This window comes from Hemiscyllium ocellatum, chromosome 3, assembly GCF_020745735.1.
Source record: "Hemiscyllium ocellatum isolate sHemOce1 chromosome 3, sHemOce1.pat.X.cur, whole genome shotgun sequence".
Taxonomy (NCBI): Eukaryota; Metazoa; Chordata; class Chondrichthyes; order Orectolobiformes; family Hemiscylliidae; genus Hemiscyllium; species Hemiscyllium ocellatum.
The window spans coordinates 13,956,741-13,972,911 of NC_083403.1; the positions used below are offsets into that span (position 1 = coordinate 13,956,741).

Genomic DNA, 16,171 nt, shown 5'->3' on the forward strand with positions numbered 1-16,171 from the left:
TTCAGGCATTAGCCCTTCATGTGAGCACAGTATAATGTAGAACATAAGCAATCACAAGGGTCAAAATATTATGGAAGTAAATAGGCAAAAAACTTTGTAAATTTCCAAACGCCTTTCCAACAACTTTCTCAACCTGTCCTGCCACTTTCAGTGATCTCAGCTAAGTAGAAGAGAAATTGGTCCCAATGAAGGAGGATCAAGACTTTTGGAGCACAAATTTAAGGTGATTGGCTAAAGGGCCAATAACATGATGTGGAGAATCCTTTACACTGTGTCTGACTGAGGATCTGGCACGCGCTCCATGGGAATATGGTGACGGAAGATTCAATTGCCCTTCTGAAGAGAGAATTTTATTTCTTCATGGGATGTGGATGTTGCTGGCCCATCAGCATTCATCATTCATTCCTCATTGCTCTTGAGATGGGCTGTCCTTTTGAACTGCTGCTATTCTTAGAGACACTGTGCTATGAGGAAGTTCCAGCATTTTGACCCAGTGGCAGTGAAGGGGTAGTGATCGATTCCATGCTGAAGAGTGTGGTGCTAGAAAATCACAGCTGGTCAGGCAGCATCCGAGGGATGGAGAATAAGCCCTTCATCGGGAATCTATCGGATTCATCAGGATAGTAAGTGGCTTGGAGAGGAGCCTGTAGATTGTGGAGTTTCCATGTATCTGCTGCTGTTCCTGTGGGTGGTGGAGGTCGCTGGTTAAGGAGGTGGTTAGAGGAGCTTTAGTGAGTTGTTATAGATGGTACACATTGCAGCTGATGGCATCTGTGAAGAAGGTAGTAAATGTTGAAGGTGATGGATGGGTTGTTAATCAAAGCAAGCCTCTTCATCCTGAATATTATTGAGCTATGAGAATGTTATTTAAGCTGTATCCCTCCAGGCAGTGAAGAGTATGTGTAAATCCTCATTCATGTTTGTAGATGGTGGATGGGCATTAAGGAGCCAGAATGTGAGTGACTCGTCACAGAGTTGCTAGCCTCTGACCTGCTGTTTTTTGCTTGTTTTATTCATATGGTTGGCCAAAGTCATTTTGGTAGTGGGATGGTAATGTCATTGAAGATCAAGGAGGATTTGTTCAATAACAATTGGACAGCTATCTGAAGCAAGAAATTTGCATAGCTCTGGGAACAAGGTGGCTGGCTTGGATTAGGTGAATTACTCTTGCAGGAAGCTGGTGTGAACTTGTTGTACTGTAACCATTCTGTGATTTCATAACTCTTATAAAAATAACTGGCATCTTGTTGGGAAATTATGGTGTTGTGAAATGTCCCACGTTCCTGGGCATCAGGCGGCACGGTGGCTCAGTGGTTAGCAACGCTGCCTCACAGCACCAGGGACACCGGTTCGATTCCAGCCTCTGATGACTGTCTATGGGGACATTGCACATTCTTCCCTTGTTTGCGTTGGTTTCCTCCGGGTGCTCTGGTTTCCTTCCACAGTCCAAAGTTAGGTGAATTGGCCATGCTAAGTTGCTCATAGTGTTAGGTGCATTAGTCAGGGGTGTAAACAGGGTAGGGGAATGGGTCTGGGTGGGTTACTCTTTGGAGGGTCGATGTGGACTTGTTGGGCCAAATGGCCTGTTTCCGTAGTGTAGAGAATCTAATCAATTCTTTGTGAGGCTTTTGGAGGCATTTCAACTACTTTGGTCACAGCAGCTTTGAGCTCAGCTGTGTCCCCTTATTTTTGCCACAGTTGAACAAATAAAGGGGATGGGTAACTTCATTTTTGGCCTTAACTTTGTAATTTTAAAAAAGGTATTGAATTCAGAATAGCAGCAACTGTTAGTTTGACAATGCTTCTTTAAGTTACATTCTGCCTGTGACATATAAATGTAACACTACAATACATGACAATGCTGAACCATGTTGATAATTGCATTTGTGTAACTGTCATGTTTGTAGGAAATGTCCCAGGGCCAAGTTAATATGACAGGAAGTTACTGATAACCCTGCTTATCAGATGTTTCACCATGGAGCTGTTTGTGATAACTGTTCAGTGGTTATCTTTCCACAGTTGTGTTGGTTAGTGAGGTGTCATGTGTTATGAATGAATGTGTATTCATTCTTGGCATTGATGCATATGTTTAGTTTTTTAAATTTCTGGGTAATGACCACTGGTTTCATGCACGCTTGTGTTTTTCTGTCTGCTGCCCCTCGGAACTCTAATTATTCCAAATGCCGAAAAGCCACATGTACAATTAGATTAGATTAGATTAGACTAGATTCCCTACAGTGTGGAAACAGGCCCTTCGGCTCAACCAGTCCACACTAACCCTCCGAAGAGTAACCCACCCAGGCCCATTTCCCTCTGATTAATGCAACCAACACTATGGACAATTTAGCATGGCCAATTCACCTGACCACATCTTTGGACTGTGGGAGGAAACCGGATACCCGGAGGAAACCCACGCAGACATGGGGAGAATGTGCAAACTCCACACACAGTCACCCGTGGCTGGAATTGAACCTGGGACCCTGGTGCTGTGAGGCAGCAGTGCTAACCACTGAGCCACTGTGCCACCCCCAACAAGTCCACACCGAAGAGTAACCCACCCAGACCCATTTCCCTCTAACTAACACACTTATGGGCAATTTAGCATGGCCAGTTCACCTGACCTGCACATCTTTGGACTGTGAGAGGAAACAATTGGGCCGATAACTTGACTTTGTCACAACACAACTTTCTTTGCCAGGATGAGTTTGTGTACGCGTGCGGACACCATGTGCAGCCTTAAGTTGTCTACCTGGCTGGGACCAGCTCTCCTCCTCAAAAAAGAGCCTCCTGCACCCAGTGATACAGATAACCCTGTTAAGTTTCCTCAAGGTTTTTCAGAGGTCCATCCTATGATTTCTGAACTTTAATCCTTCCAAAGTTACACTGTATTTTGTATTGGAATATTTTAAATAATAATAGCAGCAAAATGTGAAAAGCCTGTTCATATCAGTGAGCTATTGCTTAGGAATTGGATGCAGTCTAGTGCACAGTTTAAATAGGATAGGGATTCTGCACATTTAGAAGAGTAAGAGGTGGTCTCATTAAAACACATGAGGAGCTGGATAGGGTAAATCCTGAGAGGATGCTGAAAAATGTGTTGCTGGAAAAGCGCAGCAGGTCAGGCAGCATCCAAGGAGCAGGAGAATCGACGTTTCGGGCATGAGCCCTTCTTCAGGAATCCTGAAGAAGGGCTCATGCCCGAAACGTCGATTCTCCTGCTCCTTGGATGCTGCCTGACCTGCTGTGCTTTTCCAGCAAGACATTTTTCAGCTCGGATCTCCAGCATCTGCAGTCCTCACTTTCTCCTAGTTGATTTTAAATCCTGAGAGGATGTCTCGCCTCATGGAAGCATCTAAGGCCAGAGGGCTGATTTAAGACTGAGATGAGAATCTGTGCGGATGAAGTTGAAGACCCACAAAGGAAAAGGACCCTGATGGAAGTTGCGTACAGGCCTCCGAGTAGTAATCAGGATGTGAGGAAGAAAATAAATCAGGAGACGGGAAAAAGCATAGACACATAGAAATGTATAATCTGTTCTGATATAATGTGATAGTTTTGTTCCTGTATGATCCCGTGTTATAAGAAAATCACGTAATAGCAGCACCATTTAAACCAATGGGACCAGAATCTCTTTACAGCCAATACAGGGAATGAAAGTCTGCATTCTACAAGTGATTTAAATTCTTCAATCACAATTTGTATTGAAGAAACACGCAGGACCCAGGGATATAGTGAGGAAAGAGATCGATCTGAGACGGGTACAGCTGAGAACAGAAGTGAATCAAACAGTCAGGGCAGGCAGGGACAAGGTAGGACTAATAAATTAAACTATTTATTTCAATGCAAGGGGCCTAACAGGGAAGGCAGATGAACTCAGGGCATGGTTAGGAACATGGGACTGGGATATCATAGCAATTACAGAAACATGGCTCAGGGATGGGCCGGACTAGCAGCTTAATGTTCCAGGATACAAATGCTACAGGAAGGATAGAAAGAGAGGCAAGAGAGGAGGGGGTGTGGCGTTTTTGATAAGGATAACGTTACTGCTGTGCTGAAGGAGAATTTTTCCGGAAATGCATCCAGGGAGGTTATTTGGGTGGAACTGAGAAATAAGAAAGGGATGATCACCTTATTGGGATTGTATTACAGACCCCCTAATAGTCAGAGGGAAATTGAGAAACACATTTGTAAGGAGATCTCAGCTATCTGTAAGAATAATAGGGTGGTTATGGTAGGGGATTTTAACTTTCCAAACATAGACTGGGACTGCCATTGTGTTAAAGGTTCAGATGGAGAGGAATTTAAGTATATACAAGAAAATTTTCTGATTTCAGTATGTGGATGTACCTACAAGAGAAGGTAAAAATGTGATCTACTCTTGAGAAATAAGGCAGGGCAGGTGACTGAGGTGTCAGTGGGGGAGCACTTTGGGGCCAGCGACCATAATTCTATTAGATTTAAAATAATGATGATGGAAAAGGATAGAACCGATCTAAAAGTTGAAGTTCTAAGTTGGAGAAAGGCCAATTTTGATGGTATGAGGCAAGAACTTTCAAAAGCTGATTGGGGCAGATGTTCGCAGGTAAAGGGACGGCTGGAAAATGGGAAGCCTTCAGAAATGAGATAATGACAATCCAGAGAAAGTATATTCCTGTCAGGGTGAAAGGGAAGGCCGGTAGGTATAGGGAATGCTGGATGACTAAAGAAATTGAGGGTTTGGTTAAGAAAAAGAAGGAAGCCTATGTCAGGTATAGACAGGATAGATCGAGTGAATCCTTCGAAGAATATAAAGGAAGTAGGAGTATACTTAAGAGGAGAATCATGAGTGCAAAAAGGGGACATGGAGTAGCTTTGGCAAATAGAATTAAGGAGAATCCAAAGGGTTTTTACAAATACATTTAAGGACCAAAGGGTGACTGGGGAGAGAATAGGGCCCCTCAAAGATCAGCAAGGCGGCCTTTGTGTGGAGCCGCAGAAAATGGGGGAGATACTAAATGAGTATTTTGCATCAGTATTTACTGTGGAAAAGGATATGGAAGATGTAGACTGTAGGGAAGTAGATAGTGACATCTTGAAAAAGTCTTTATTACAGAAGAGAAAGTGCTGGATGTCTTGAAATGCATAAACATGGATAAATCCCCACGACCTGATCAAGTGGTCCCGAGAACTCTGTGGGAAGCTAGGGAACTGATTGCTGGGCCTCTTGCTGAGATATTTGTATCATTGATAGTCACAGGTGAGGTGCGAGAAGACTAGAGGTTGGCAAATGTGGTGCCACTGTTTAAGAAAAGTGGTCAGGACAAGCCAGGGAACCATAGACCAGTGAGCCTGATGTCAGTGATGGGCAAGTTGTTGGAGGGAATCTTGAGGGACAGGATGTACATGTATTTGGAAAGACAAGGACTGAATAGGGATAGTCAACATGGCTTTGTTCTTGGGAAATCCTGTTTCACAAACTTGATTGAGTTTTTTGAGAAAGTAACAAAGAGGATTGATGAGGGCAGAGTGGTAGATGTGACCTATATGGATTTCAGTAAGGCGTTCGACAAGGTCCCCCATGGGAGACTGATTAGCAAGGTTAGATCTCACGGAATACAGGGAGAACTAGCCATTTGGATACAGAACTGGCTCAAAGGTAGAAGACAGAGGGTGGTAGTGGTGGAAGGTTGCTTTTCAGACTGGAGGCCTGTGACCAGTGGAGTGCCACAAGGGATCAGTGTTGGGTCCACTAAATTTTGTCATTTATATAAATGATTTGGATGTGAGCACAAGAGGTATAGTTAGTAAGTTTGCAGATGACACCAAAATTGGAGGTGTAGTGGACAGTGAAGAGGCTTACCTCAGAGTACAACAGGATCTTGATCAGATGGGCCAATGGGCTGAGAAGTAGCAGATGGAGTTTAATTTAGATAAATGCGAGGTGCTGCATTTTGGGAAAGCAAACCTTAGTAGAACTTATACACTTAATGGTAAGGTCCCAGGGAGTGTTGCTGAACATAGAGACATAGAACATTGGAGTGCAGGTTCATCGCTCCTTGAAAGTAGAGTCGCAGGTAGATAGGATAGTGAAGGAGGCGTTTGGTATGCTTTCCTTTATTGGTCAGAGTATTGAGTACAGGAGTTGGGAGGTCATGTTGCAATTGTACATGACATTGGTTAAGCCACTGTTGGAATAGTGCGTGCAATTCTGGTCTCTTTCCTATCGGAAGGATGTTGTGAAACTTGAAAGGGTTCAGAAAAGATTTACAAGCATGATCCTGGGGATGAGGGGCTTGTCATATGAGGTGCGATTGAGAACTGAGTCTGTATTTGTCGGTTTTAGAAGGAATGGAGTGGGGGTAATTGAAACTTGCAGGATACTGAGAGGCCTGGGTAGAGTGAACACGGAGATGATGTCTTTGTTAGTAGAGACTAGGATCTGAGGGCACAGCCTTGGAATTTCTTCAGCCAGAGGGCGGTGATCTTCATTGTCGCAGAGGGCTGTAGAGGCCAAATCATTAAGATCAAGATAGACTCTTGATTGATAAGGTGATCAAGGGTTACAGGGAAGAGGCAGGAGAATAGGGTCACGAAACATAACAGGAGAAAGTGAGGACTGCAGATGCTGGAGATCAGAGCTGAAAATGTGTTGCTGGAAAAGCACAGCAGGTCAGGCAGCATCCAAGGGACAGGAGAATCGACGTTTCTGGCATGATTCCTGAAGAAGGGCTCATGCCCGAAACGTCGATTCTCCTGCTCCTTGGATGCTGCCTGACCTGCTGCGCTTTTCCAGCAACACATTTTCAGCTCAAGAAACATAACGGCCATGATCGAATGGTAGAGCAGACCTGATGGGCTGAATGGCCTAATTCTGTTCTTATGTCGTAAGGGCTTAAAATTCTTGAATTGATTGTCTTTCCAATTCCTTGCCACGGAGGGCTGTGGGGGACAGAGTCCTTGTGTATATTTAAGACTGAGACAGATTCGTGATGAGTTGGAGAGGAGTGTGTTATAGGGAAAAGAAGAGAAAAGTGAACATGAGGAATGCCAAATCAGCCGTGATTCTGTTGAATGTTGGAACAGGTTTGTGGGATATATATGGCCTATATCTGTTAATATTTGTTATGGTTATATGGGCAGCACCGTGTTTGTTCCAGACTGCTGCTGTTCCCTTGCTAAGCTCTGTTGGAGCACGTGCTGTCACTGCACCACCCAGTGGTAACATTCACAATGAACATTGCAGACAGCCATTTAAGGTCCCACCCTGACAGTCCAAAGCCCCAGTCTCAGATTGTACCTTAATGCCCAATGTCAACCAGTGTATCCATCAGTCAGCTGTCTGAAAATGGTGTTGATTTATACTTCATAGGAGGAAGATGTTGTTTAAAAAAAAATGCGAATATTTATAAACTTTCTTGGAAGAGCTGCCAGAGGAAGTGGTGGAGGCTGGTACAGTTGCAACATTTAAGGGGCATCTGGATGGGTATATGAATAGGAAGGGCTTAGAGGGAGATGGGCCGGGTGCTGGCAGGTGGGACTAGATTGGGTTGGGATATCTGGTCGGCGTGGATGAGTTGGACCGAAGGGTCTGTCTCTGTGCTATACGTCTCTATGACTCTGTGTCTATGGTCTCGCAGTATTATTATTGGAAGAGTAATCCAGAGACAGACAGACAGATGGTGAAATTTGAGTTCAAATTCAGTGTAAATCTGAAAGTAAAAGTCTAATTATGACATGGAGCCATTGTTAATTGTTCATTAATGTCCTTTTAGGGAAGGAAACGGTCTTGTTTGGGCTATGTGCGATTCAGGACCCACAGCAATGTAACTGACTCATAGCTGCCCTCTGAAATGACCTGGCAAACCATTCAGTTGTATCAACTGCTATCATCAGGACAGAGCCAGTAGAAACGGTGGCACAGTAATATACACTATGGAGGGAGTTCCCTGGGAGTCCTGGACATGGTCAAACATGGGCAAGGAAACCTCCATGTTGAACAGCACTGAGGGAGCATGATAGCACCAGTACTGAGCAAATGGGCCAAGTCCGAAAGGATGCTGCTGCTAGACTGGATCTATGCCAGATGATGAAGGAAGAACATACTTGACCTTATCCTCAGCAGTTTGCCAGCTGCAGGTGCATCTGTCAACTATTAGGCTAGCTGGGTTGGCCATGCTAAAGTGCCCATAGTGTCCAGGGATGTGCAGGCTAAGTGGATTAACCATGGGAAATGCAGAGATAGGGTAGTGGAGGTGGGTCTGGCTGGGATGCTGTTCAGAGGGTTAGTGTGGGCTGAATGGCCTGATTCTATGATAGTATTGGTAAGAATGACCATCGTGCAGTCTTTGTTTTCTTTTAGATTAGATTAGATTCCCTATAGTGTGGAAACAGGCCTTTCGGCCCAGCAAATCCACACCGACCCTCTGAAGAGCAACCCACCCAGACACCTTGCCCTACCCTATATTTACCCCTGACTTGGCAATATCGAATGGCCAATTCACCTGCCCTGCACACCTTTTGAATTGTGGGAGGAAACCCACACAGACACAGGGAGAATGTGCAAACTCCACAGACTGTCGCCTGAGGCTGGAATTGAACCTAGGTCCCTGGCACTATGAGGCAGCAGTGCTAACCACTGAGCCACCGTGCCACCCTAAATGTCAGCGTCAAACCTTGAAATTGAGAATCCCCTCTATTGCATTGCTTGGCACTATCATTGTGTGAAATGGGACTGACTTTGTAGGGATCTAACAACCAAAGATTGGCCCCCATAAGGTGCTGTGGGCCATCAGCAATCCAATTGTGCTCTCAATCTGCACCCTCATGGCCTGGCACATCCCCTACTCTGCTGTTACCATCAAATCATGGGATCAGTCTGATTAAATGAAGAGTGCTGGAGATTATGCCAAGAGAAACACCAAGCATACCTAAAGAATCAGGAGTCAATCTGGTGAAGCTATCAAACAAGACAGTCTGCATACCAAACAGCATAAGCAGCTAGTGAGAAACAGAATTAAGCAATAGATAAATGCGAGGACCTGCATTTTGGGAAAGCACATCTTAGCAGGACTTATACACTTAATGGTAAGGTCCCAGGGAGTGTTGCTGAACAAAGAGACCTTGGAGCGCAGGTTCATAGCTCCTTGAAAGTGGAGTCACAGGTAGATAGGATAGTGAAGAAGGCGTTTTGGAATGCTTTCCTTTATTGGTCAGAGTATTGAGTACAGGAGTTGGGAGGTCATGTTGTGGCTATACAGGATATTGGTTAGGCCACTGTTGGAATATTGCAACAGTCTCCTATTAGAAAGATGTTGTGAAACTTGAAAGGGTTCAGAAAAGGTTTACAAAGATTAGATTAGATTACTTACAGTGTGGAAACAGGCACTTCGGCCCAACAAGTCCACACCGACCCGCCGAAGCGCAACCCACCCATATCCCTACAATTACCCCTTACCTAACACTACGGGCAATTTAGCATGGCCAATTCACCCTGACCCGCACATCTTTGGACTGTGGGAGGAAACCGGAGCACCCGGAGGAAACCCACACAGACACGGAGAACGTGCAAACTCCACACAGTCAGTCGCCTGAATCGGGAATTGAACCCGGGTCTCAGGCGCTGAGAGGCAACAGTGTTAACCACTGTGCCACCGTGCCGTCCACAAGATGTGCCAGGGTTGGAGTATTTGAGCTGTAGGGAGAGGTTGAATAGGCTGGGGCTGTTTTCCCTGGAGCATCAGAGGCTGAGGGGTGATCTTAAAGATTTATAAAATCATGAAGACATGGATAGGATAAATAGACAAAGTCTCTTCCTTGGGGTGGGGGAGTCCAGAACTAGAGGGCATAGATTTAGGGTGAGAGAGGAAAGATATAAAAGAGACCTAAGGGACAACTCTTTCACACATGGTTGTGTTGAGGAAAAGCACAGGAGGTCAGGCAGCATCTGAGGAGCAAGAAAATAGATGTTTTAGACAAAAGCCCTTCATCAGGAATGTTCCCTGATGAAGGGCTTTTGCCTGAAATGTTGATTTTCCAGTGTATATTTTGTAATCCATTTGCTGTTCTGAACTTGTCTTTTCTTGGACTGCAGGCCCTCCTTATAGCCCTCCTAAAGTGGTCATTCTTCATATATGATTCCAGACAGTGGTTGCTAGATTATTCCCCTGTGGAAGGCATCACACAATCACATCTATCGCACTGCTAGTTGGGCTTGTAACGTCAACCACAAGATTTTCTAGTGCTTTCTTGTTATCAGCTTTATACAAGTTTCTTTTTAAGTAGGTCATTATTTAGGAAAATAAGTGACTGGAAGAGCTTATTTTAGGTTGAAACACAAATGCTAACTTTTCTCTGAACATCTCTGATAGGCCGCACACAAGTAGAGCTCTTTGCAATTGGAAAAGCAACAGAGGATGTCATCAGGATAGGATTTGAAAGGAGAGAGCTTTAGTGTTGGGGGAAGTTTGGCAGGTTTATTCTCGACTGAAAACCAATGCTGAAGATCAGAGGTTCATAGAGCATCCATGGAAAGAGAGAGAGTGCACACAAGCCAACATTTCGAGTGGAGGTAACTCTTCTTCAGAGCTGAAGGGAAGTTTATTCTCGACTTCCCCACTAGATGGTGGTGCACGCTGCAGGAGGCCAGTGGAGAGTGGCCTGGCTTCTGATGTTTGCAAGAAAAAAGTGAGGGCTGGAGATTGGAGTCAAAGTGTATGGTGCTGGAAAAGCACAGCTGGTCAGGCAGCATCTAGAAGCTGGAGAATCAGGCATAAGGGCTTATGCTTTGACTCTGAGGTCCAAAAGCAACCGTTCTGTAATTTTGACCTTGCAAGCCAGCCAGTCAGGAGTCAGGTACACCCTCCCTATGTGTTGCTTCCTGTTGGCTCACTACTGCTATGTGACTGAGTACACAACAATTGTGTTGGCTCAGTGGTTAGCACTGCTCCTCACAGTGCCAGGGACCCGGGTTCAGTTCCAACCTCTGGCGACTGTCTGTGTGGAGTTTGCACGTTCTCCCCGTGTCTGCGTGGGTTTCCTCCGGGTGCTCCAGTTTCCTCCCACAGTCCAAGGATGTGCAGGTTAGGTGTAGTAGTCGGGGGAAACGTACGGTAATGGGTTTGGGTGGAATACTCTTCAGGGGATTGGTGTGGACCTGTTGGGTCAAAGGGTCTGTTTCCACACTGTAGGAATTCTAATGTGTCAACTTTTGCATTAATTGTATGAGCTTTCAGGTAAGATTGGGAGCAGGAATCTTCCTTTTAAAAAGCTTCCTGACCATTGGGTTGATCTTTCTGTTTTTCAGCTGGTCTGATGTCTGATACAGTTCACTGCCAAAGTGTCAACTGAGGTTCAGTGGATGGGTAGCTCTCACACCTTTAGACTTATAGGGGTTTGAGTCATAGAGATGTACAGCATGGAAACAGACCCTTCAGTCCAACCCGTCCATGCCGACCAGATATCCCAACCAAATCTAGTCCCACCTGCCAGCACCCGGCCCATATCCCTCCAAACCCTTCCTATTCATATACCCATCCAAATGCCTCTTAAATGTTGCAACCAAAGCCTCCACCACATCCTCTGGCAGCTCATTCCATACACGTACCTCCCTCTGCGTGAAAAAGTTGCCCCTTAGGTCTCTTTTATATCTTTCCCCTCTCACCCTAAACCTATGCCCTCTAGTTCTGGACTCCCCGATCCCAGGCAAAAGACTTTGGCTATTTATCCTATCCGTGCCCCTCATAATTTTGTAAATCTCTATAAGGTCACCCCTCAGCCTCCGACGTTCCAGAGAAAACAGCCCCAGCCTGTTCAGCCTGTCCACATAGTTTAAATCCTCCAACCCTGGCAACATCCTTGTATATCCTTTCTGAACCCTTTCAAGTTTCACAAATCTTTCCGATAGGAAGGAGACCAGAATTGCGTGCAATATTCCAACAGTGGCCTAACCAATGTCCTGTACAGCCACAACATGACCTCCCAACTCCTATACTCAGTACTCTGACCAATAAAGGAAAGCATACCAAACACCACCTTCACTATCCTATCTACCTGCGACTCCACTTTCAAGGAGCTATGAACCTGCACTCCAAGGTCTCTTTGTTCAGCAACACTCCCTCGGACCTTACCATTAAGTGTATAAGTCCTGCTAAGATTTGCTTTCCCAAAATGCAGCACCTCTCAATGATCTAAATTAAACTCCATCTGCCACTTCTCAGCCCATCTGGTCAAGATCCTGATGTAATCTGAGGTAACTCTCTTCGCTGTCCACTACACCTCCAATTTTGGTGTCATTTGCAACTTACCAACTATGCCTCTTGTGTTCACATCCCGATCATTATATAAATGATGAAAAGTAGAGGACCCAGCACCAATCCTTGTGGCACTCCACTGGTCACAGGCCTCCAGTCTGAAAAACAACCCTCCACCACCATCCTCTGTCAAATTCCAAGCTTAAAAAACAACACTGAGAAGCTTGTGCAGTTACAAGGGTGCACTATGTTGCCAAAGGTGCTGTCTTTCCGGTGAAATTTTAAAACAAAATGACTGGCTTTTATCTGTCAGGGGGATTCAAAAAAGAATCCCCTATGTCCAGGAATATTTATTGCACCATCAGTGCGCTGGTATGTTTTAGTAACTGAATAACACTTTGTTTTTCTCTTCTCCACCCCAGGAGCCTGCGTTGAAGGATTGGGCAGCTTTTAACTCTGCAGAAGAACTCCAGGGTTTGGGACTGGACAGACTCAAGAGTGAATTGATGGCACTTGGATTAAAATGTGGGGGCACCTTGCAGGAGCGTGCAGCGAGACTTTACTCCGTGAAGGGATTGTCTAAGGAACAGATTGACCCAACGCTGTTTGCCAAGCCAGCTAAAGGGAAAAAGAAATGAGCGAGACAAGTTGTTCTATTTTATAAAACTGTTTTCATATTTTCATAGCTGTTCTGAATAAACGACCATTAAAGAAAGGAAGAAAAATTGAACTTCATGTCTTGACATCATTGGGAATTTGGAGTATTCTGGACTTCTGAATAAAGCTCTTGTTGAGAATTGGGTTGCTGCCAATGTAGCGAGTGGTTTTGCAAGCTCAGTGCACTGGACAGTTAGTGCACGGTTTCTAAAACCCCTAACCTATGCATCACCCTATGTTGTAGACAGGCCACGCACATCATTAGTGTCTCTGAATCCTGTAACTTAATGCTCTCAGCCCACTGACCATGGCGCGTTGGGCTCAACTCAAGTGAAAGCTGTGGGTTAAGACTTGTATGTCATGTTTCTTAAATTTCTATTATAAAAAAATGCGAAAATAAACTTTTTCGTTGTTCTTTATTTTCTTTCTTACTCCTCACTACTGCTCTGTTGTTTCCTAGTGAGGATTGCACTATGGAGAGTGAGGTGTAGTCTCCTGGTACCAGCCGTTATTGATTCCTAGTGGAATGTGGTCCCATGGGTGTCAGTGAGTTACAATTCCACAAACATTGGTTCTCCAGTCATTGTATTGCTTAGGGCGGCACGGTGGCACAGCAGTTAGCACTGCTGCCTCACAACGCTAGAGATCCGGGCTCAATTCCCGCCTCAGTTGATCGACTGTGTGGAGTTTGCACATTCTCCCCGTGTTTGCTTGGGTTTCCTCCCACAGTCCTAACAAGTGCAGCTCAGGTGAATTGACCACGCTAAATTGCTCGTAGTGTTAGGTGAAGGGGTAAATGTAGGGCAATGGGTCTGGGAGGGTTGCGCTTCGGTGGGTCGGTGTGGATTTGTTGGGCCGAATGGCCTGTTTCCACTGTAAGTAATCTGTAAGTAAGTAATCTAATCTCGTGGGCCCTAGGAACCCAGCTACTTAATTCCTCTGTGCTCTGGATCTGCCTCATCAGAAGAGTGCAGGAGTTGGGGGTGGCAGTTAGGGAGTGGAATGTTGTTCATACATACATCTGAGCCAATCTCTCCCTGTGCGGGAGGACTGTCCTCAGCTCATTTCAAACAAACTAAAGCCTGCAGGACCTGGGCCCGTGGCTTGGTTCGGGTGTGCAAGTAGGTCATAAATCTGGCTGCTCACCCTTTCTCACTCTGCTATCCCACTCATCCAAAAAAATAATAGAGCAAATGGTATTGTAATTTGGGAAGATATTTAACATTGAAAAGGATATTTGCATAAATTGGAAGATTAACATTCATAGCAGTGAATCTAAAACAAAGTTAACAAAGCTAAATGAATCATAGAATCATGAAGTTGGTTAAACTCTATTTAAAATGACTGCAGATAGTTTGTATTCGATTCTGGGGTGTTTGGGGGCTGGTCGTGGAGCCTGAGATGTGATTAAGAATAGTGTTGATTGGCATTTTGCACCTCCTTAAGAAACACTTTGATGCTTAAGCCATCAGTGCTTCAAGAGACCAGTCTCTGTGCTTGCAGATACTGAGCTATAGTAAACTGTTTACTCTCCAGGCTCCTGAGCGCAGGAGTATATCCCTGGAAGCTGGTGTCAGTTCCTGAAATACTGGTTAAAAACCAAAAGAACTCTAGATGCTGTAAATCAGAAACAAAGACAAATTGCTGGAAGAGCTCGGCAGGTCTGGCAGCATTTGTGGAGAGAGTTCTCCAGTTCTGAGGAAATTTAGATTAGGTTCCTTACACTATGGGAATAAGTCCACACTGACCCTCCAAAGTGTACCCACCCAGACCCATTCCCTTACCCTACATTTACCCCTGACTAATGCATATAACACTATGGGCAATTTAGCACAGCCAGTTTACCTAACTTGCACATCTTTTGGATTAAGTTAAAAATCACACAACACCAGGTTATAGTCCAACAGGTTTAATTGGAAGCATACTAACTTTCGGAGCGACGCTCCTTCATCAGGTGACTTTGTACACCACAGTCCAACACCGGCATCTCCAAATCATCTTTTGGATTGTGGGAGGAAACAGGAGCTCCCAGAGGAAACCCAAACAGATACTGGGAGAACGTGCCAACTCCACACAGTTAGTTGCCTGACGCTGGAATCAAATGTGAGGCAGCAGTGCTAACCACTGAGTCACCGTGCGTTCACTTGACCTGAAACTTAACTCTGACTTTCTCTCCACAGATGCTGTCAGACCTGTTTGAGCTTTTCTCTCAATTTGTTTTTGTTCCTGAAACACTGCTGGCTGCGAACCCATTTTGCTAAGTGATATCATCCTTGTCTCTCAAAACTGCATCTGCCATAAAGCTGCATTAATGGGCAGTCATGATGTGGAGGTGCCAGTGTAGGCCTGGAGTGGGCAAAGTTTAAAAAGTCTGAACATCAGGTTATAGTCCAACAGGTTTATTTGTAAGTACTAGCTTTCAGAGTGCTACTCCTTAGTTACCTGATGAAGCGGTGCTCTGAAAGCTAGTACTTACAAATAAACCTGGTATTGCTGTGATTTTTGTTTTACTTAATGGGCAGTAGCAGCTGAAAGCCAGTTGCCTTGCACTGTTCTCCCCAAACCCATCTCTAAAATAATCTTCAAAGCTGAAATGCATTTAAATTTAAACCTTCGCTCTTTTTTTTAATTCAGGACAAGGAATCCCTGTGCAGCTGCTTGAGTTGTGTGAGAGACAAGGCATACCCAATTGTAGGAATACAGGATGAGCTCCTCTAAGCTAACTTGCATTCTTGATCTCTAAATTGGTTGCTGCATTTCCCACACTCCAGTGAAGGAAGCTGGTTGGTGAGGTAATAATAATGCCAAAACTACTTTACTGTGAAATGAAGTTTGAGAATTCAATCATCTAAGGATTCTTGCGAAATTTCTGCAGTGCATCTTGTAGATGGTATGTACTGCTGCAACTGAGCGTCAGTGGTGGAGGGCAGGAATGCGTATAGACATGTTGCCAATCATGGGCAGTGAACAAGGCTTTTGGCACTCTGGCCTTCATCAGTCAGGGCAGTGAGTATAGAAGTTGGGGTGTTACGTTGCAGTTATGCAGCATGCTGGTGAGGCCGCACTTGCAGCATTGTGTTCAGTTTTGGTCACCTTGCTATGGGAAGGGCTGCTTTGTCCTGGATGGTCTGAAGGTGCTTGTGTTGGAGCTGCAGCCATCCAGGCAAATGGGGAATATTCTATCACACTCCTGACTTGTACCATGTAGATGGTTGACAGGTTTTGGAGAGTTGGGAGGTGAGTTACCTCCCTGCAGAATTCTGCAACCTTGACTGCTCTTGTCACTA

The 16,171-nt window shown here is 44.9% G+C and overlaps 1 protein-coding gene across 1 annotated transcript in view; it reads left to right on the forward strand.

Moving 5' to 3' along the window:
- Positions 1 to 13,285, forward strand: part of sde2 (SDE2 telomere maintenance homolog (S. pombe)) — a 51,954-nt gene extending 38,669 nt beyond the window's left edge. The window contains exon 7 of the mRNA XM_060855768.1: positions 12,650 to 13,285. Within this exon, the coding sequence (XP_060711751.1) occupies positions 12,650 to 12,865 (216 nt within the window). The 3' untranslated portion in view covers positions 12,866 to 13,285. The remainder of the gene's footprint in view (positions 1 to 12,649) is intronic.
- Positions 13,286 to 16,171: the final 2,886 nt, after the last annotated feature.